The following is a 22,157-nucleotide window of genomic DNA, read 5'->3' as shown; positions in this document are numbered from 1 at the left end:
ATACTGGCTGGTAGGATTGTAATTGTTTTCTCATTCTCCGCATTACTGGTGTATAAATGCTTCTATTTTGACTAGTGAGGGAGTCAATTTTTTTTTAATATCATAGATATTTCCATTTCAGTTTCGTTACCACACCCTATGGGACATCAGAAAGAACAGCTTGTTATTCTTCTTTTTTCTTAGACATGCTTTATACTAAAGTCCCCAAAATTTGCTTCTCTAGTATAGTTTTATGCATAGAAAATCTGAAATATGTCCAGTCTGCGTTTTTACATGGAATGGTTGCTCTAAAAACCCAAGTTATGATTTTTTTCAATTTCCTTATTTACATGTGTACACAAGTACAGGCAGCTGGAAGTTGGTAACCTGTAAATCTGGTAACAAATCAAATGTCACAGCCAAATCAAAACACAGTCCCTGACCATGACTGAAGTTGTAACACAGATTTCTGTAGGAACTAACGCATGCATGGAAAAGACCAATTATACGTAAAGTGGGGCAAACCCCACCCCCCATCCTGAATACAGTAGTTCAAGTTCTTTTGAATTTTAAATTCAATTGGGGAATAAAAGTGGCAGAGACTGTGCAATTCAGATATGAGCAACCTGCTCTAGAAGTTACTCTGAGGCAGGAAGTGCATGAGTAGATATGCAGAGTGAGTTGTTAACTCTCTTGGAGTCCAGGTAATGTTTACTGGAAGTCTCTCTATTGATTTTTATTGGGATTTAGATCAAGACTTTGTCTTGAGAGTGAAATGAGAGAAGGAATCAATCACAAACCATTTCCCCTTTTCCAAAATATAGCTTCACTAAATAACAACAACAATTAAACAAGTCAGCTTATTGTGGCTTGTTCCATCAGTTTTGAAGATGTGGAGCACACATTTCAGTGTTGCTAAGACGGTGTCATATTCTATTTTACATTTTCCCAATATTGTTTGTATAAAATTCAAAAGGCTTCTTAGATATTATAGCATGATATAGCAAGTCATAAATCATCACTGTGTGGTAGGTAAGAAATGTCCCCAGGATTCACAGAAAGGGAAGCAGAATCAGAGGAAAATAAGATTGTGGAGCTGGAATGCTGTTTAATTTCTCATGGTTTTATATCCTATGCCATTATTTCAGTTGAACATTTACAATTTTTTGTGATCATAACTCATAAATTGTTGGGTTTATGATCATATTATGTACAATGAAAGTCTGATTCTTGCTTCATAAATAGGTACAAATCAGGAGTAAGTTGAGATATTTCTTTTTCATATGTGTATATAAATGAGAAAAGAAATCAAAAGTAATTTATGAAGCAGAATTACCAGTCTAAATTTATTGCAGCTTATTGAATCCGTAGTCTCTAATGTCCCTGGCTTCTGGAATCATGTTACTTTATAAAAGCTTTAATTTTCTTTCCTTAAAAAAAAGGAAACAAAAATAAAATCTTATTTTTTTATTTTTCTTCTTGGAATTTATAGCCCCTCAGAGTGGAGAGAAATATTGGAAAGACTTAATGTCTCAAAAGAAGAAAATGCACATAGGAATCCTGGCATTTATAGGTTTAAATACCATGACACTTTGAGGGTTGAGCTGGTGATTTTTTGTGGCATTTGAAACCAGTCTTAGTGATGAACACAGTATGTGCACACAAATGTTGTGTTCATCACGGTAGGACCATATGCATTAAAATGTCTGCATAGTCCCAGTGGACTTTTGTTTGTTGAATCCTGGGACATGGCAGTGGAAAACCAGGCAGCTAAACCAGAGGTTGGTTTCATCATCAGAGCTGCATTGCACAGGCTCCACATGCACAGCTTTTGGTACAGTTCTTTGAAAATTTTGGCTCTTGGTCTGGGTTGTGCAATGCTCAAGCAAAGGTGGCTGAGCTGCCTATGATGCCAGTCAATGAATGAGTTAAAATTGGATCAGCTTGTGAAACATCTGTGTCTAATCCGGTGTTTTGGTAGCTCTGCTGTGGCCATATCAAGTCCACTTATAACAACATGGCTATTGAAATGCTGGGTTATATTTACATTTGAGAGGGGAATGGTTTGTTGGTGTTGCTGTACCTAACTTAGAGTGTGAGATCCGGCGTTTGTGCCAGGGGATCTGAAACACCCTGAGCAAAACAAGGTGTTTGGGAGCATGTTCAGCCTGGCCACGCTCTGGGGTTATGGCCAGCAGAAGCCACAGCTCTCAGAAGTGACAGTCTTCCCTTATTCATGGAGTAGATAGATAAACACAGCCTAAGAATCCAACCCTATATTAGTTACATTGAGTTATTAATGTATAAATAGCCCCCTGTGAATCCCAGAGGGAATTTTTTTTAAGAACTGTTCAACAAAGGCAGCAGCTCAGTTTGGAAATCGCAGAAAAACCCACCCTCAACTTCAGCAGAATGGCTGGGGAGGGTTTTAGGCCTGTTCACAGGGGTGGGGGTGGAGCCAGCATCCTCAGCCAGAAAGCATAAGGGCCACATTAGAGGCAAAGCATAAAGATCCCCTGGGAGTAGGACTGGAGCAGGGGGAAATTAAAATAGCATATGTACTCTATTATTGAAATGTGTATGTATTACAGATGCTCATGTAAGAAAGGTTTCATGGCATTTCAGTGAAGTTCACTTGTTTCTGTCTGCAGCACAGACCTGTGCATTGCAGGCTTGTTCTCACAGGGAGATCTGGGAAGCCCCGGCGCCACTTGAAGTAAGGAGTGGTCAAATGAGAATCAGTTTAATTATCCAAGTGGAATGAAATGTATAGAAGATGGAAAGCAGATCAGATCTGAAAGCTGCCTAAAGCAAGACAGCGTGTCTTTAGGAAAAACAAATAAATTCATGATTAGCCATGATTAGCCACATTTCAGAGTGGAGTCACCCCGTGTGTTACCGTGATGATAAGCATGTGCTTTTCCCATGAATTTCTGTGGCACGTTCCGTTTTACACGTTATCTGCAAGCTGGCCTCTCACGAAGCCAAATATTTGAGCAGGAGTCATCTCCATGGCATTGGAGGGATCCGATTAGCAACCCAAGTGCAAGCGGGGGCAGCTGAGTCAATGGCAGAGGCTGACCCCAGCAGCCTGCCAGGAACGGGCAGCTCCGCATTCCAGCTCGGCGCGGTGGGAACGCGGCCAGCCCCAGCTGCCCAGGAAAAGTCATAATTAATGCATGTCTCTGCCGAGGAACAGGGATGTGCCGGGGCCTCTCGGGAAGGAAGGGAATGCACTGGTTTGTGCTTCTGCCCTCCATTCAAAGAGCAACTTTTAACCATGGGGAGCATGGGTTTGTAAACCGAGATGTGTAGGTTGTTATTTTGGTCTACATCTCGTTGTGGATAATGCTCTACATATTTGATGTAAATGATACAATGGGTCTGACTCCAAAAGAAGTGTGTAGCTCAAGGGATAAATTGCATCTCTGTTCTCAGGGGAGTAAGAGATGCTGCTCTGGTTAAGTCTAATGCAAGCTAATTTCTGCAGAGCCCAGTATATTCTACTGCTGCTGTCTTGCCTTTGTTGGGTTTTGTTTCACATGATTAATTAACCATACTGCTGCTTCCAAGCACCTGAGACCCCTTTGAAGTTGGAGTTTGATCAATTGATATGTGTTGTGCTACAGGTATAAACAACCTTAGTGCATTAAACTGACACTTTAAGTAGTTCTGCAGCGATAAACTTTCCTAGGAAGAAGTTCTTCCTGCTGAATCATGACTCTATCTTCTCGCAAAATCTCCACCACCAAATGTTGGCTTTGGTCTTTAAAAATGCCAGTTGTTCTAAGCAAATGTATTATCACTTTTAAGAGACAAAATATGCATTGCCACATGTTTAAGGCAGCTGTATTGGCAAATACAGCTCTCCAGAGAGAAGAGAACAGAAGCCTGGAAGGGATCTATACAGTGAATAATCTGCTGTAGAAGAGCTTACTGTGAGGACTATTTGGTTACTTCTTCTCTGCAAAGTGCTCGGTATTTGGGGTGGTGTAGCTCTTCCGTGACAACATTGCAGAGCTGAGTGAACATGTTTGTATTTGATGCCATTTCTCCTAGGATTTGCAGAAATCTGACTCTGTGCTTGGAGCCATCTGACCTTCCCCTCCTTTGGGAAGGCCTGCTCACACTTGGGTGATGCCACCAGGGAGAGTGATGGTGTGAGCACATTGTGCTCCTGGTTGCTCTTCCTCAGCAAACCGTGGGGGCAGGAACACCATGACTGCTAGGATGCAGGAGGGAAGGAAGAGATTTGTTAATAGAGTCTGGTAATCCCCACAGGAATATAGAAGGACATAACAACGTCGCATTTTCAGCAGGAATCGTCCCTGTAACCTTCATGAGGGAATGAAATCCTGCAAGGACAGCACCTGGCTCCAGCAAGGTCCCCATCTCCGCTAGTGATGTCATCAAAGACACACATCTTCCACCTGTGCAATTGCATGATTATTTCTGGCCTTAGTCCTGAATCTGAATCCTGTTCACCAGGTGCTTTAGACCTTGGCTAAAGGTTTTAGGCCTGCCTGAAAGGGAGAGCCCAGAGCTAAGTGAAGGAAGGATGAAGTGGCTGTGGATGACTGTGAATATCAAGGCATTTCCTGCACCCTTCACTTCGTATATACTGGTGGCAGACAGCTTCCCTGTGTTCAGCACACATTTCTCCTTTCTTGCTTAATTTAATTGAGATAAATCCCCTGTGCCAGACAAACCAAAGGGCTCCAAGTATGACAGAGGAAAACCAGCTCCACAGGGAAGGGGAGGAGGAGAGGAAGGCAGTTGAGGGAAAGGACTGAGCCAGTTTTCCTTGATCACATTGTGGCACGTGGCCGGGAATCACAGGGTCCCCGGCTGCATGTCCTCCCATCTACAGCAGCCGTCCACATGTCTGTCACACTCTGACACTGGATCTGCAGCAACTGTTGCTTCAGCAGCTGCTGGCACGTACTTATCATCAGGGGTGTTGAAAACAGAGCCTGAGCAAAATGTCATTAAAACTCCAGCTCTGGGCACCAACAAGAGAAAAATGGAGAACTATCAATATGGGATATATTTTTAAGTGCAGGGTTTGGGATATTTTCTTTTGGATTTTGATTGGTTTCAGGTAACAACCAAAGGAATAAAACAAAATATAGTTAGTAATGCATTCTGTTGTTCCTGTATGGATTTATTTCTACCTATTTCTTGCACTCTGCTGTAGTACAAAGCAGTGACTGGGAGCCCTGTAACCGCTGGTGGGACACAGGGCATGGGGAACAAGGTCACCGATTGGTGCCGTTGTGTCTCAGCAATGACAGAGTTACATAATTATGTCTGTTGAGAATCCTTTTTTCCTTTTGCATATTGCTCAGGGACTCTCACAGATTGGGCCTTGTTTACCTTGGCCATTTCAGTGGTGGGGCCCGCTCTGGTTGATACCCGTTTGTTTCTGCAGCTCTCGCCTCCTCCCGTGGCCAGCTGTGCCCCCTGCCCAGCTCTGATTATTTTCCTTCACACGAAATAGTTTTGATTCACTGTCAGAGCCCTTTATTTTCACTGTGCCTTTGTTTACTGAGATGAAGCAATGCACTCAGAGCCCAGAGTAACACAAATAATTGCAATTTTGGGGAAACTGGTCCCCTAGCTCCTGAGGTCTCAACCTTCCTGCTCCGCCTGCTTGATACCAGTGGTACCAGCACACCCAGCTCCCACCTCATCTTGGTTTTAACCTACAGCCGGTTTTGCTGCTACTGCACTTGAATGGAAGTCAGTGCTTTTTCCAAAAACTGTTTGCTGGTTGCAAAGTTTCAGGTTTGTGGTACGAAGTTGTTTACCTCCAAACTCCAGGACTTTGTGGGGTGGCAGAACCTGGCACAATCTGTGCTTGGAATAGGGCTGAGCACTCTTTTGGCATCACTGACGTGGACAGGGCTGAGGCAAATGCTATCACAAATCCCACACTTGGCTCCACATAGTGTGAATACCTTGGACATAAACTCTGCAAGACCAGTGGCCAGCCACGTGATGGTCCAGAGATCTCAGCTGGCCTGGGCTGGTGTTCAGCTTGTACCAACCACTGATACAGCTGAGTTGTTCCAAGCTGGATCCCATTCAAGTTCTACAGAACTTCACTGAGATGCTTCATATTCAATCTCATTTCAAGAAAAAACACCAGTGCCAGCTGCCTTCCCCAAAACAGTGACTGAATTACTTTTACAGTGGTGAAACTTCAGCAGACTACATCTGTTTAATCAATGCAATAGCGGGGATTTTTTTTAAAAAAGAGAAAAAAAGGCTTCTTTTGGCCACAGCTTTACAGTGTAATGGAACAAGTGGTGCAAATGAACTGCTGAAGCCCCTTGGTGTTCCAAGAGCCCATAAGGATAAATATTAGGGTAACTTATGGAGAGCCACGAGCATTATTCTGTACCATCCTGTCCTCTTTTGAGAAGAGAACATTGCAGAACTTCGTGGCGTTCTTTGCAGTCAATCTGGAAGCTCATGGTTGATAGGAGTTAAGGAGCTCATACTGCCTCTGCAGTATCATCTATTTTTCTGGAGGTATTGGGAACATAATCAACTGTCAGAAAAAAACAGAGGCTCGGGAAAGCAAAGAATGTGGTTTTCTTGGCAAGTGCAGTCTCCTAATCTTATGTCCTCGGAATCTGGACTGGAAAGACTAGACACCAGTCCCCTTTTCTGACTAGTTTTTGCAAGACCAGGCTCAGCTCATGTGCTGTCAGCCATGAACCCTTGTCTGGGTGGCTCTTTAAAGCCAGCTGGTCTTTTACCACCTGACTGATTCATTTGTGTTGAGAAGCAGCAGCAAACTCCCAGCATCAAATACATTTTTGCCAGTGTTCCGTAAACTGGGGTAATATATAGAGGTTTACTACTTGCAGAAGTGCCTGAATACTTGTCACAATGTTTGTGGAGGCAGATTCAATCTGAATGGCTTCCTGAGCAGGAGCCCTGGGTATCTTGGGGATATGCAGACATTGAGATAGCGATGCACTTGTCCCAGAGCTGCCAGTGCTTCGAGGAGCAGGTTGCAGCCTTTACTTGCTTTAACACCTGAAAACAACCAGTTTCCCACTGTAATAGTTACTTGTTACAAAGACAAAACAGCTCATAATTTATTTTCATGAGTGAGGTCAAAACAGTGCAGCTTGGGAGGGGAATGACTGGTGCAGTGGGTTGGTGATGAGATAAAAAGCTAAAAAGCCTTTCCCTGCTAGGTTAAATCCAGCTTTGGTCAGCAGTGACTGAAATCTTTTATCATTTGGCAGTTGTTCCCCGTGGCCTTTGCGGTGCTGGCTTTGCTCCCTGACATCTGAGTCAGTCCTTGCATAACCAGCCCCCTCCTCGGGCCTGCACAGGGGCTGGGGAGGTTGGCAGGGAAGCATCCGCTGCCCTTGCTGGGATCACACGTGTCCTGTGAAGAGACCTTCTGCTCTTCAGAAGGGTTCAGGTTGAATGTACTTTCTTCCAGGTTTGAAGCCCTGACCCCTGCCTGTTTCCAGCTGTCCCACTGGGCAGGGTGGTGAGGTGGAGCTTGTAGTAATCATCTGCTCCAAGCTGAAGAGCAGCATTTCAGTGGCTCTGCCGGGGCTGTCGCAGCAGCCTCACCAATTGCTCCATCTGGAGTCATCCCTTCCCCAGGAGATCTGGCCCTGCCCTCAGGTCCCTTCCTCACAGCTTCCTCCGAAGCCCCTCTCCTGTATACACAGATTCTCACGGGATTAAAGCCTTAACTAGAAGAGTTTACAAGTCTTCTGTGCATTTCCTTTCCTTGACCATTGCAGAGTTAACAGAAGACAACAGGGCAGGCAGTCAGACCTCTGCCCACAGGCTGCCCCCGATTGCAGAGCTTCTTGAGTAATCGATGTGGCTTTCTTACTGACCCTTCTCGGGTGGGAAATACTGGGAGCAGATGTTTAAGAGCTGTCCATGCTTCTTTTCTCTGGCACGTTAGCAGGTCAGAATTGCTCCTGCAACTGCTCCTCTTTCAGTATCTAAACACTTACGTTGTAGACTGTCTGCATCTCTCACGCCCATGATTTTGGATACTGTGTTGTCCTAGTCAAAGAGGCGGCAAGCTTCAAGGAAGAGCCTCTGCAAATGTACCTGCTTGGAGATGCACCAAGTTTTATCCTGATGCAAAGGAAACACCAGTCTGTTCACCTTTTGATTTTTATGGCTGCTGGCTTTGCCTGGCTTCTGCAGCTTCCAGCGTGCCACTCCTCTGGGTTTGCACCTGGCTGTCTGTGAGCAGGAATGGCTCAGCCTTCCCGAGTCCAAGGACTGAAGTGATGCTGTAAAATCCTACCCCACTTTGGAATATTAACATGAGTGGGAAGTGAGGCTGGGTTGGCGTGTCAGTGTGAACTGCCTGTCCACAGCTGATGCTGGTGTGCAGGAATGGGACCAAAGTCTCTGGGGACATAGGGAGACACCTGCAAAAGATGAGAACAGGGGTGATGGAGAGGAGCAGAATGAAAGGGCAGAAGTAGATCTGCTTAAATAGATCACATTTCCCACTGAGCTGGGGGAATCTCTGGCATGGAGATGTCCTCTGTTCCAACAAGCCTGCTGTTGAGGTACTCACTCTCAACATGCCGAATCCTTTTGGCTCCTATGTTTTCATTTGCTTTATAGCAGGATGACAGCTCTGGGGAGTAGAACAAGCCAGGAATGACTGTGTCATGCGCTGGAGGCACGCTGTAATAGTGACCTGGGATGGGCCGTGGGGTGAAGCTGGGGTTGGATGACAGGGGAGGGGAAGGATTTCCTAGAGATGCAAACTGCCTGGCCAGCCCTTGGAAAAATCTGCTCTGCTAAAGGGCCCGCATGCTCTTTGCTGCCAGAGACTTGCAGCACCACAGGGCTGCGTGTTGAGAGATGTATCAACTGTGACCTGTTGGGCAGCCAAGTAAAGAAAGCCACCCTGTGCGTGTTTTTGGGGGCTGGTCTTGCAGGTACTCTGGTGACTTGGCAAGTGGAGGAGATAGGTCTAAATCAGCCTGCAAGTGGAAGATGAAATTGCAAGAAAAAAGAAAATCTGTGAGGAATTCCTCTAACTTATTCTCGTAGCATCAGTCTGTACTGGTCCTGAAGTGGAGAGTTAGATATAACATTTTAGCAGGAAGCATGGAGGGTAGAGGAGATGGTTGGTCTGAAGAAGAGGGAGGCAGATCAGAAGTGAAGAAAGCCTATGTGGCTGGGAAGGCACAGGCCAACCTTGTGCCATGTAGTTGGTGCAGAAGTGTCAGAAATGTTGTGGCCAGTAGAAACACTTGGCAACAGAAACATGAAATTGCACCAGGTGTTGGTTGATCCAATGCAATGGACATCACTGAAATGTTGTCCCCTCCCATGAGTTTGAATTTCACTCATGGGCAGGTAAGAGGAATAAGATGATGCAGTTTAACTAGATAGAATCATCAAACATCCCAAGGGGAGTTTTTGTTCATTCCATGTAACTGATATTTATCCAGGCAGGAGTTTGAAGTTCCCTTTAGACTTACATTAGCAAAGTAGGGATTCATTTCTGGCTGAACTCCTTAAGTAGGATGGGCCCAAGTGTTCATGGCTTTCTTGGGCAGGTAGCATGCTTGCTAAGCCTGTTTGACTTCACAGCTGTGGCAACACCAGCATCTAAAACTCTGTAGCTGTATCTTGTGGTAACCCTTGGATAGCCTCTTGGGGTACTTCCTGACTCCATCCTGAAGTTTTAATGTACAGATGTGATATTGCTGCTCTTCAACCTCATTTCATTACTGAGTATCGTAACAGTACTTTATGGGTAAGAGTGTGGAGAGTCACAGCAAGAGGACAGGGCTTAATTTGATTTTAATCTTACCCATTTTCTGTGCTGGGAGAAGAAAATAAGATGGTAACTGATTCCTCATGTGTGGACAGCGTGGACTTGCAGTGGTTGATGAGTACATCACAGTTCAGGGCATTGATACAGTTGTGGGTGCATGGCTGTGCAGCTGTCTTCTCTCCTTTTTCCTCCCTTGTGCCCTCAGCCAGATCCTAGATGGACAACTCTGTCCCACAGGAGAACTTGGGTTGTAGTTTCCGGTACACTTCCAGGGGTATAAACCAGCAATGCCACTGTACAAAGTGATTCTGCTTTGCTTCTGGCCCCTTTCCCACTGCTGCCTGCCTGTGCCAAGAGGAGTGTTTGTACTGCACTGGAAAACCAGTCCAGTTTAGAACTAACCAGAAGGACGGAGGTCTGAGGTTCTTTGTCATCCACATCACCTTGAGATCTAATTGTGAAAGGCGGAAGAAAGCTGGTGCTGCATGGATCATTTCAAGGGAAGAGGAGGGGAAGTTCTGTGCTGGCTAGTGTCTAGAGAAAGCAGCCATTTACTGCACTAACGTTCTGCTAAAAGCACCATCCAGTACCATCTAAGGCAATGGAAATTATGCTACCAAGTGGCATAAGGAGCAGGAGCAGTCCCACAGCAATTTATTTTCAATCAAACAAGAGCCATGAAGTCATTAGTTATTTCTTGAGAAGGCTTTGGTAGGTGTGCTAGAGAGCACTGTGTTGTCTCTGCCATGCCATATGTGCACAAAAAGATTAATTCCCGGGTTAGCAAGACAGGAATGATGATGAGGCACCAATCTGACTCAGACACAGTAGGAAGAGGCAAATGCCACAGGCTGAAGCAGTGCTTGGACTCTTGCTGAATTTTGAAAAGAGCTAGAATGAGAGATTTTTTTTTTCTTTTGATGAAAGAAGACTAGAAGGTTTTAAAAAATTAATATCAGAAGCAAAGAAATGTCAAATTGTGGCTTCTTTCTTCAGCTACAGCTTTCCTGAGGATGTGGAGTACTTTGCAAATATTTAATTACTCACACCTCAGTGCCCTTGCAAACATTGCAGAGAATAAACAAAATTAAACTGTGCTGTGAGACTGGTAATCCAGCTGTAACTCTGGTGCTATTACTGGCACCTCTGGAGCTATCCTACTCATTGCAAAGTAGGAACCCGAGGCTAACATAAACCGATAAACTAAACAGAGAACAGGTCCCAGGGCCTGAGTCCTGAAGTCTCTCTGATAGCCTTATATCCTGCTATTCCCAACCTCGGGAAGTGTCACAGTGTACACACAGCCTTTAGCTGTATGCACAGTACAGTGCACATTCCCCTGGCACCAGCCCTGGAGCTGTCATGCCTACCCTGCAAATAGATACCCTACTGGTCTTTATGTGCATTAATAGTCTGTCTCTCGGTTACACAGCGAGTGGATGTCCTGTGCAGATGAAATCACCCACAGGGATTTCAGTGGGGTTCTTATTTAGACTGTTCATTTTGTTGACTTGCACCTCTAATGACATATTTGTAAAATGTTTGGAGCTTTTTTTTTTTCAGTTTCCACGGGGTATTCCTCTGCTTTAGTGTGTTACAGAAATAAGGTTCATGGTTAAGGCACTGTTTTATTGCAAGCAAATCTTTGCCTCAATTACCTAATTTTTAAAAAATTTACACTGGATGAACGTATTGTAAATCACAGGTGAAGCAACAACCTACCCTGTTCTGGAACCCCTCACGCAGCTGCTTTCGAAAAGCTGACATTTAGTGCAGTGATTAAATATGAAATCCCTAAATGTGAAACTAAGCATCAGAGCAAGTAGGTAATTACCTCCAAACTTGTCTTTATGTATTGTGCATGCAGCATTCCTCCTCCCACCTTACCCCCCTAATTTTCCTCCTCTTTGCCTGCCAAAATGCAAACCCTTCAGGCCGGGGCCTCTGTTTCCCTGTCTGTCTGTGAAGAACTTTGCACGCAGAGGATGGCACCAGAAGCAGAACGTGAGCGGTGATGATTGTGGCTGTGCTTTGGGAGCTCTGCTGTGCAAAGGCAGGGAGAGTGGCAGAAAGCAGTTCTAGCAGCCTCTGGCAGAGGGCAGGGTGATGGAGGGACAGAGAGTGTTGGCCACCAAAGTGTCTCCAAAGACGGGCAACTTGCAACTTTCTGTAATGGCAGGGGAGCATTTAGCTCAGCTTGGCTCAAAACAGAAGAAAGCCTGGGTAGGACAATGGAGGTTAATGTGGAAAGCGCTGTTAAATGCCCGCCTGAGCAGCCAGCCTCTTTGCTAAAATAGAAAACAAAAGTTATTTCATTAAGGGCTCTGAACACAAAGTACTCAGTGAAAGTTTAAATGCCAGGTGGTGTATTAAGTAAATAAAGGCGTCCTGCTGTAGGCATTGTTTCTCCCAGCAGCCGGCTATAACCAGCAGCGGTACCAGCGACCATGTGAATCCCTGCCATGTGATGCGGGGCTGTGCCCGGCCGAGGCGCTGACACGGCGCTGGGAAGGCAGCGGGGACTTTCTTTCAGCAGCTCCCAGCACATTGATTGATAAGGGCCAACTGCGGCACGTGGCTCGTTTGCCTGGATTGGCTTTCGCTCATTACTCATCTGGTGTGGATCAGAAACGCGGGGCTTGCACAGATGCCATGCGTCTCTCCAGCGCAGTTTGAATGAAGAGGAGTGATTTTCGTTTTAGTGACGTTTTAGATGGGTATCACAGCACTGCACGGTCAGGTTTTGTTCTAGCCCAGCGGTCGTCCCCCGGCAGCGGCTGCAGGATGTCACATCCCGTTAGCGGCAGCCCCGGGTCTGTGTGCAGCAGGAGCCCTTTGAGAGGTGGCCCTCCTAAACTGCTCCTGCTCTGCGGTCAGTGGCAGGACAGGGGAGTTGCCTGGTGAAAGTGAAAAGCTGATATTTGCAAACTTCCTGACCCCGTGCTCTGTGGGTGATGGATGCACAGGAGGGTGAAGCATTCTTTGTTCATGTGTGCCCGACCCTCCTTCTCCTGCTTCTCCTCGTTCTGCAGGATGTTTGTTCTCCCACCAGGCTGTTACCTGCTGAGGATCTCTGTTCATACTTTTCTCCTCTCAGTGGCACTTTTGCTGGCAAGGTACATGTTGTTGGCTGTGTTTCTGACACTGTCTTGGCCATAGCCATCTGGTGTCTGATGAAGTCTTGGTACTGAGTCTCTCAGTATAATTACCATGCCGAGTTAATTGTTCGTGCCAGCCCAGGCACTTATTCAGTGACTACCTCAACCATTACCAGGACCTCTTCATTCATCACCTGTCAGGCTGTCGAACAGCAATGGAATGTGCATTTGGCTGTCTCAAAAAAAAGCCATTCTTTGCCATCAAGCTTGTGAGTGATCCCCCTTTCTTTGCTCTGAATTATTTGGCCGTGGTCTTTTCTCCAGTATTTGCAAGACAAAGGAGAAGCATTGGCAGAAAATTAGTAGTTAGAAGCCAGGCTGGAACCTTGCTGCCAATGAGAACTAGAAAAAGCCCATTGGGAAGGATGCTCTCCACCAGGATTTCTGGTCTCTGCTTGCTGTGTTTGGATCTCATGTGTTTATTGCTTTTTGAGCTGATATAATGTGTCAAGTCTCTTCAGATTTGGCGAGTACATTTAAAAAATGCGAGATAATCAATGTGAGGTTCTGGGCAAGGTGGAAGATCCTCTGTCTAATCATCATTGCAGGAGAGATCTGCAGTAAACCCCTTAAAGGATACAGCATCATCTCTTTTAAGGGATACAGGCAAGAGTTTCTGCTGATCAGCCTTTCCTCATAAAGGGGCCTTGAGATCTTCACAAAGCAGCACAATTCTCAAAACCTGCTAATTAAGCTCTTCAGCTCCTGATTTTCTCAGTTTTACGAGGAAAAGGTGTTACATTGCAGATTCCGCAGATACAAGTGTGGTTTCAGCACATAAATAGAGCACAAGTAACAGGCTAAATTCTGGTAACCAGTGGGGCTTTGTCTTTGGTTTTACAAAATGAAATAACGTCTGAAGCAAAAGCTGGAGCTTTCAGGGTCAGGTATTTCTGTGGCTTAGACCACTTAAGAAGTGGTTTCCTTTACTGTGTTAGAACTACTATAAATAAATTTGATTTTTTAAGATTTTTTTTTAAGTGGCAGAAATCTACATTTTCCTGTGAAATTTTCAGGCAGCATATGATATTTTAATTATTTAAAAGGTGTATTTTTCTCTCCCTCTGATTATTGAAAAAATCAGAGTTGTGTTTTTGGAAACAAGTAAGCTTCCCATTGCATGGTGTACCCACTACATGGAAAAAAGCCATGGAGTTGTTCCAGTAAGACTGAAACAAATGTGTTTGCTAATGCAGCTGGGATAGATGCTGCTCAGCTGGAACCGGGGAGCTTGGAAGGACTGGAAGGCCTGACCATTACATGGGTGATTCACTGTCAATCACAGATAAAAGCTATAGGGTTCAAGAGTAGGAGCTGTAATTCTTACATGGTGGGAAGCACCTGAATTGGTGTGTAAGTGACAATGTTAGATAAAACAGGAAATTTCCTGGGCAGTATCCATGCTGGGTTTTGGTACAATAACTCTTCAGATTTACTCTTCAGGCTTATTTTATTATTTTTTAAACTAACGGGTATTCTACAACATTTAGTGCCAATGTCACCAGGACTGTTTGGATGGAAACAGGCAGTAGCCATTTACCTGCTGATGGGTTCAGAGCTTTACTGCCATTAAGTGGCATTAAACCTCATTTCATATAATTTGCATTGATTTGCTTATGTGTCAGAATTAACATAGTATTGTGTCTGAAGAGTGAATCAACTTAATGAACCAGCAGCTCAACTCAGATTCACTTGTGCTGCAGGGTACTTAAAATTCAGCAGCCACAGCCTGCCACCTTCTCTGTTTCACTGCCAGCTGAGAATGCAAATGAAAGGACAGTGTTGTCCTGGGAAGGAGTCAAGACAAAAAGTTTCACATGGAGACACTGCAAATGGAAATTCCTTTTGGTTTTTTGTTTTGGGTTTGTTGTTTGGTTTTTTCCCTGAGAAGTTTGACTCTAAATGGTAAATGAATATATCCCTTTATATAAACTTGGAAAACTCTTTTAGCCACAGTTTTATGTATTAGCAGTGTTGCTATTTGCTTGATTAGGTACAGGGTGAGAGAATATTGACGTGTGATTCCTAGGGAAAGTGCAAAAAGTGATTTCATTTTCATGGCCAGTAACTCTCACCAGTTTCAGCAATTTCATCTTATGCACACAAATGCAAAAGTAAAAGTTTGAGAGCAAGCTGCTGGCTCCATCCTTTGGGCCCTCAATGGGGAGTGTGATCCTATTACTGTCCCCCTGAAGCCAACCTCTGTACAGCAGTGTTAGCACATCCCTGAAATGCCTACCAGCATCCTTTGGGGGCAGGTGGCTCCAAAGGTTCATGGGGGCAGCAGCTGTTTTTCTTTCTGGAAAAGGATTGATGAAAAGGGAGGCGTTGGCAGGAATCACTGGGCTGTGAGAGTCCTTCCTCCCAGAAACCACCAGATGCATCCTGCCAGGTCAGGCATGAAATGTAGGTGACAGAACTCATTGTGGGTGTCACCCTGGGAATGTAGGAAATGTAGGAGGCATCCACCCTTCTTCCCTTGGGAGTACACGGATGACAACGCAACACTTCATCCTTTCCTGTTAAGGATCAGTGGAGGGCTGGTTTGGATCAGAATGCCCAAGTATGTCAGTGAAAAACTTAATCTGTGCAAAATAGGGGCTTTATTTAAAAGAAATTGTTGTAAATACCCAGAGAAACAAGTGAAGGAAGCAACACTGATTTTATATGTCTGTGCCCAGCTCCATACCAGCCAGTGCTGGGTGTGACTTGAGCCAAAGGTGTGGGCACTGCCATTCCAGCAGCACTTCCTCGGGGCTTTTGCATCCAGCCCATGATGTGTGGCTCAATCCCAGCTGAAGTTGCTCAAATAGAAGCACAGAACTGTGTTGGGCCATCCCTGTGTGCTATCACTGTCACGGGGAAAGCAGCTGGAGGCAGCCCCATTCTGCTCGAAGTCTAGGCTATCCAGTTCTGTTAGGATCTCACATACACATTCAGTGTAAAGTTGTGATATGAAAGTTGTTTTGCACCATGTATTCATGTGAATTTTATGAATGTTCTTATTCATATACATATTCAGTTATGCAAATATTAGTACTTACAATTCATCAATATGGAGACTACAAAGTTATCCTCTTTATTTGCTCTTGTTTTGTCCTGAGAAAGGTAATGTGAGAATGAGTCAGAACAAAGCAAAACTCTCAGATTGTTTCAAAACTGGATAGGGTTAATCAATAGGAAATACAGAATCATTGAATCATTTAATGTTTTGGGTTGGAAGAGACCTTAAAGATCATCCCGTTCCAACCCCAAAGGACAACCTTAAAGATCATCCAGTTCCAACCCCTTTTGTTAGCCAGACACACAGCAACCAATCTGCTAGACCTTTTTCTCTCTTTTTTATTTTTTTCTAAAATTCTTTTGTGCTCTGAAGAAAAGAAACAGCTATTCAGTTTCATAACATGAAAACACCACATTTTGTTCATATTGTTACCCGAACTAGTAGGGTTTGTAGCCAATGTCAAAGTTTGTTTCTTCCTCAAAATCCTACAGACATACTGAATTGTTTCAGCTTCATTATAGAAGAATCCAGAATTGTTGCCTGGTTTTCACTGCTTAATTGTTTTAAGTACATTCTCCCAAATAAACTGGTTTTAGCCATGGGATAGAGTTGTATCTTGTTTCTTCACTGGATTCCTTCTGCTGTAGTAGAGCAGGGCACCTACTGCATGTACAGATAATGATATATTTACACCAATGCTGCTGTTCAGTTGGCAGTCCAATAGGACTAAAGTTAATAAAAAGTCCTGTTACTCCTGACCTGATTATGGTCTGGAGATATATTACAGATTTTCATTCTTTGATGTGGAAGGCTTTTACGAAAAACTTCATAGGGTTTACGGTGTTAAGCTGTATCACAGCAGTCAAAAGTATTTCATTTTAATAATCACAAAATATTTAATATTTCCTATGTGATTATGACTTTAATCTCAGTATTGTACAAATGTAAATAACATAGATACCACAATAATGCTATGAGGTAGGCTTCTAAAAGACTGAAAAGCTTAATTACATTATTTTATCAAGTACCCTGCAAAATAATTATATTTTTTCCTCCAACTCTGTGCAGAAACTGAGTCACAGACAAATTGAACCTCAGATGTATTAAGGTGTGCCTCACAGCGGTACTTTATGTTTGAAGTGCCTGGTTGAAACAAACAGTTCTAAGGCTCAGTGTTCTGGAGTCACAGATGCTCTTAATCCATAAAATACTCATGCCAAGTATCCAAGGCTGACATGCAAAAGGAGATTCACCACCAGTGAATGTTCTTGTAAGATGGAAACCACGCTGTCTGTCCTGCCTGGGCTGTTACACGTCTGTGATGAGGTGACAACAATTTTCACAGGATGTAAGAGATGTTACTTCCATGGTCCCCTTTGATCCCCCTGTGTCCTACGGATGTCCTCTACACTTGGCAGGCCAGACTTGCTCGGCTGCTGAGTGTGTGGTTTCTGTATGTCTGGTAAAAGCTTTTCTGGCAGAGCCTCTCAGCACTGGAAATGGTTCTTGTGGACTTTCTGAATACATTAGCACACGATGAACACATCCCAGCAGCAAGACTTTAAGATCTAATGGTGTTTTTCTCCCTTTTAGTGGTTTTCCATTTGCATCGATTACAGCTACCTCAGTCTCCAATCGCAGCACTCAGGGAACATTTGTACATCCATAAAAACACAGAGGAGCATCTTCCCCAGAACAGCTTATTTAAATTTGTCTGTAAGCAAAAACTGAACAAGCAAGTTAGGTGTCCTTTCAGTCCTTAAGGAAGTGGAACACACTCTCCAGTCCCCCTGAAATGAGCAGGGGTTGAAGACATTCAAAATGCCAGGGTGGTTACTCTCGCCTCACTCCACGGCATGGCACATCAGCCAACATCTGTACCTGCATTCAACCCCAGTCTCCTCTGGGCCTGTGGCTGCTTGACTGGCAGAGCTGCAGGGCTCCTTAGGAAATTAAATGGAAGTCCAGCTGCAATTTTGGAACAGGACCAAAGATAGGAACTGAGTAGGGGGACCTTTTTGATTCCAGAAAAGCTAAATTTATCAGTGAGAATTAGGATTTTCTTTGAAGGAAATAAATACAGTACTCTATACCACTAAATCCATAAACTAATAAAACATATTAGAGCCTAATTATTTTGCAGGTTTCATGTTGAGTGACTATTATTAGAAAGTTGTCTCTTATTATGTAAAAGCCATCAAGAAAGTTTGTTTTCAGAGAAGAATAATAGCTAAAGAACAGTTACCCATATTACCTGTTAATTCCTTTAAACACAGAAGATGCTAACTCTTCCCCAGATATGTCAGGAGTAATAGTTTCTTCAAGTAATAGATCCCACCCTGAGTTGTTGATGTCCAGTGTTCCAAGTCTGCCATCTTAGGAAAAAACCTCTGGTGCAGTAATCTCTGGTGGAGCCCTGAAAGCTCACACTGAGGACCCAGACTGACCATGAAGATGCATCCTTGTGTTCTCAAACTCTCCTTTGAGTGGCTTGGGATTTTATGCTCATTAATCTGCTCCCTTTTGATGGGCTTGAGTCCCCTCTGGACTAACCGATCATCTACACAAATCTATGGAAGCACAAGAAGTGAACCAAATTCAGAGGTCTTACAGCCTGCTTAAAAATACATATCCCAGTTCAGCCTCATAGTTTTTATGCGTCTAAGTCTGTCCTGATTTATGCTGGCATCAGAGAACCACCCTTGGTTTGCTGATGTACGTATAACCAGAAACACAGATGTTGGAACGTGAATTTTCTAACTGGTGGTGGATGTCTGCTGGTTCTTAAATGGGTAATAAACACAGTTTAAATCTGTCTGTTCACAATTCAGACCTGCCCTAGGAACATGACCAAAAATACAGCTGGGGTAGATACACATGTCAAATAAAAAACAGGGTGCTTACAAGAGAAATTATCTGCTGCTGACACTGATTTTTGGCAGAAGATAAGATCAATCTTTCTCCTCAAAGGCTGCTGAAAACAATTCTAGTTTGTACAAAGGCTGTACAAGAGCTTTACAGAAAGCAAACTGAGGCTCAGAAGAAATATGCCCTGTTCCTTTTTGTCTCTGCTCCTGATTGTATTTTAACTGCTGGCTGAGATACTGTTAAAATAATGAAAAAGAAGAAAAAGCAACCATTAAAGCTTTTAAGCCATGTGCCATGAGATAAAGGTAATCCTGATACTCACAGGAGTATTAAAATGACAACAATAAAGTAATACCCATGCTGAGTGTCATTTTAGAAATAAGCAGTCAGACAGGAGGTTAATACAACACAAACCTCCAGCCCTCCCATCCTGCCACTGTGCCTCCCTATAGTGGATCAGACAGTTCAACCAACTTAAGAGTTTTAGTGGCAAGGCAGAGATTCCCTTTCATAAACAAGGAGGTGAAATCCATACTTTTAGTTTGGGGAAGTGTGATGAAAAAGTACAGGATTTCTGTAAAGCTGAGATCTCCATCTGCTTTTCACCTGAACTGATCTTCGGTCATTATTGTTCACAGCCTCTGGCCTCTCCTCTTCTCCATCTACCCCAACACAAGTGACCAAGCAGCCCACGTTTCCTCTTGAATCCTATAAGCATGAGCCTGAGAGACTAGAAACACGGATTCATTGTTCCTCGCCTCCGGACACAGGGCAGAGATTTTCTCTGCCTCCATCTCAAAGTGCAGCCAAGCCTCCCATCATGACACCAGCTCCCAGTGCTACCTCAAAACCAGTAAGTAAAGCTTGTGTCCGATTTTCCACTGGGAAATGTACAGGGTTGTGTGTGGACTGTGTCTTGTGGTACAACTGATGGGCTGCAGTGTGTGTCCATACTGTGGGACAGAATGAGAACAAAGCCTTTTACTTCAATTTCCTTCAGAATTTGGCTGGGAGGGTATTGGGAATCCAGAGGTGGTGGCTCTCTTCTGATTTACCTAACTAGTAACTAATCTTTGCACTACCTTCAAAGTGAGTTTTGCAATGGCTACAGATCTCGGCATACACTGCTGAGATGCCACCCCAGAGATGGATAAAATTTTATTTAGGATTGTCTTTTATCTCCTTTTAAGAAGAGCTGATGAGAGAGTTAGCAGCCAAAGAGAGCACATAAAAAAGAAATTCAAAGTCTAAGCTGCCAGGGTTCTGAGTTCCTGCTGCCTCTGGAGTCTGAGATGACTGGAACAGCTGGTGACTAATAGCACAAGTCGATATCACACCTCCTGCCCCAGCTCAGAGAGTAGAAAAAGAAGGGCAGCTCTACCAGGGCATTTATCCAGCCTTCCACATAGCACAGGTGTCTTCATAAGAGTGGTTTCTTCAGTTCCTGGTAATGCATGAACTCAGCAGTTCCTGGGAATACATGAATTCCAGCCTCTGATATTTTCCAGTACTGCATGGCTCTGTGCCTCCTCCCCTCTCCCTTGGCCAGCCTGAGCTGCAGAGGCATCACGCTCCTTTTCTTTCTCCTCTGCCATTTTGCCCATTTTCCCTTTTGTGTTAATTCCTTCACATTGACTGTATCTTTCCATTCCTCTGACTCATGGAACCAGCAGACCATGACATGTCACCAGAGTAAACTACCCTGCATCTGCCTTGCCCAGCTTTTTCTCTTTTTTTCCCTCTGAAATACAAAATCTTCAACATTTTCTGTATCTAGACATGTAGAACTGCAAAGGGCATACAGGTTCACAAGGTCAGTTGCTACAAATTCTGTTTTGTTCCAGTTCTCAGTGATTTATTTAAAAGCAGGAAGTTTCCTCCCACTCACCCATGGGAAAGTTGTTCCAGGATCTGAACACGGTAACACAGCAATCCCAAAGCCTTTTTGCTTTTGTGTGAGGTACCTCCAGTAGCAGCAGCTGATGTGATGCTGAAAGCATTTGGGTCCTGGATCAGAGTTCATGTGCCATGTCAAAGTCGTTCACACACATCCCATAAAACACCTGCCCTGTTTTAGGAAGTCTCTGGTTTTCAATCTCATTTTTTCATGGACAGGTTATAACTATTTGCTCTTATAATTAATGGCCGTTTTCATTCATTGTTTGCTACATCCTGTTTTACCAGTAGCCAACCTTTGTTTTTTTAGATCAAGCAAGCCAAACTCTCCCTACAAATTACAGACTTTCTGTTCTTCTGCTGTGCAAAAGTAAATCATTTAAGTATTAAAATGAGTCCTACATTTGTAGTTAGGGAACCCCAGCAGTAGTTTTGCTCCAGCCAGCTCACTGCCTTTCCATGTCAATATATTCTTGGGAATATACTGACCAAACCCAAAGGTTTGTAGGATAGAAAAATGTTTTGGGTAGGTTTTAGTCAATCAGTTATATTATTTGCATATGAATGTGTTTATCTGTGTTATGCAGCTACAGAAGAGTCTTTTGTACCTGTTAGAATAGAAGTGAGGAAACAGCATAATCTTAGCATATTCCGCTGACTGAAAGACCGCAAAGTTTGTTTTGGTTTTGATTATCTGCTGATTCAGAAAACATGAAGCTGAGTACAAGATGCCAGAATAAAGAAACAAAATTCTCAGCAGGTTTTTATGAACAGTTGTGGTTGTATATGTGTACAAGAGAGAGTCTGGGGGGGTAACTCAGAATGCTGGACTCAATTCTCTCCTCTTCAGAAGATACAGAAATACATGGGATGTGTAGCACCTGATTGTCTGGTACCCTCTGTACTCATTTATGTCTGAGAGCAGTGAGTGTGCAGAGCTGCCAGTGAATCATTAGGGTTTTGGTTTACTTGGCAATAAATGTCAGCAGCCACAGATCAGTGAGGAACAAAGCTCTGGATATTTAATTTTCAACAGAGACTGGAGAGAGAGATTAGATTTGCCATTCTCTTCTAGAAGGAGACACTGTTAGAGAGAAAGGCTGAGTTCCCGCAGGAGGACATGAATCTGAAGCTGATGAGTGTTCCCTCAGGACTGCTGTCTTTCAATCCCTGCAAATTATTGACCCAACATTCCTTTGCAAATACAATAGCAGTAGATAAACATTCTTGACTTGAGTACTGTATTTCAAGCATTTCATTTATTCTGAGCTGTGTGTTCGTAAATACATCATTTCACAATCATGTGCCATAAACAAATCTGTAAGAGGCAAACTCAATTTCTTCTTTACTTACATCACCATTTGCTGGCAGAACAATTTCAGTTATTTTAAAAATACGTTATAAATTATATGATAAACGGTTTCATAGTGGCCATGCTGTTAGGTGATCA

General features: G+C 43.7%; 1 protein-coding gene across 6 annotated transcripts in view; it reads left to right on the top strand.

Annotated features, from left to right (window-relative positions):
- Nucleotides 1-22,157, top strand: part of PRKAG2 (protein kinase AMP-activated non-catalytic subunit gamma 2) — a 212,908-nt gene that overhangs the window by 125,752 nt on the left and 64,999 nt on the right. For all 6 annotated transcript variants that reach the window (XM_039570812.1, XM_039570818.1, XM_039570826.1 and 3 more), the window contains one exon: nt 19,450-19,664. In XM_039570812.1, the coding sequence (XP_039426746.1) occupies nt 19,450-19,664 (215 nt within the window). The remainder of the gene's footprint in view (nt 1-19,449; nt 19,665-22,157) is intronic.

Source organism: Corvus cornix, chromosome 2 (assembly GCF_000738735.6).
Source record: "Corvus cornix cornix isolate S_Up_H32 chromosome 2, ASM73873v5, whole genome shotgun sequence".
NCBI classification, from domain to species: Eukaryota; Metazoa; Chordata; class Aves; order Passeriformes; family Corvidae; genus Corvus; species Corvus cornix.
The sequence above is the reverse complement of the archived record's forward strand: the minus strand, read 5'-3'. Positions and strand labels throughout refer to the sequence as shown.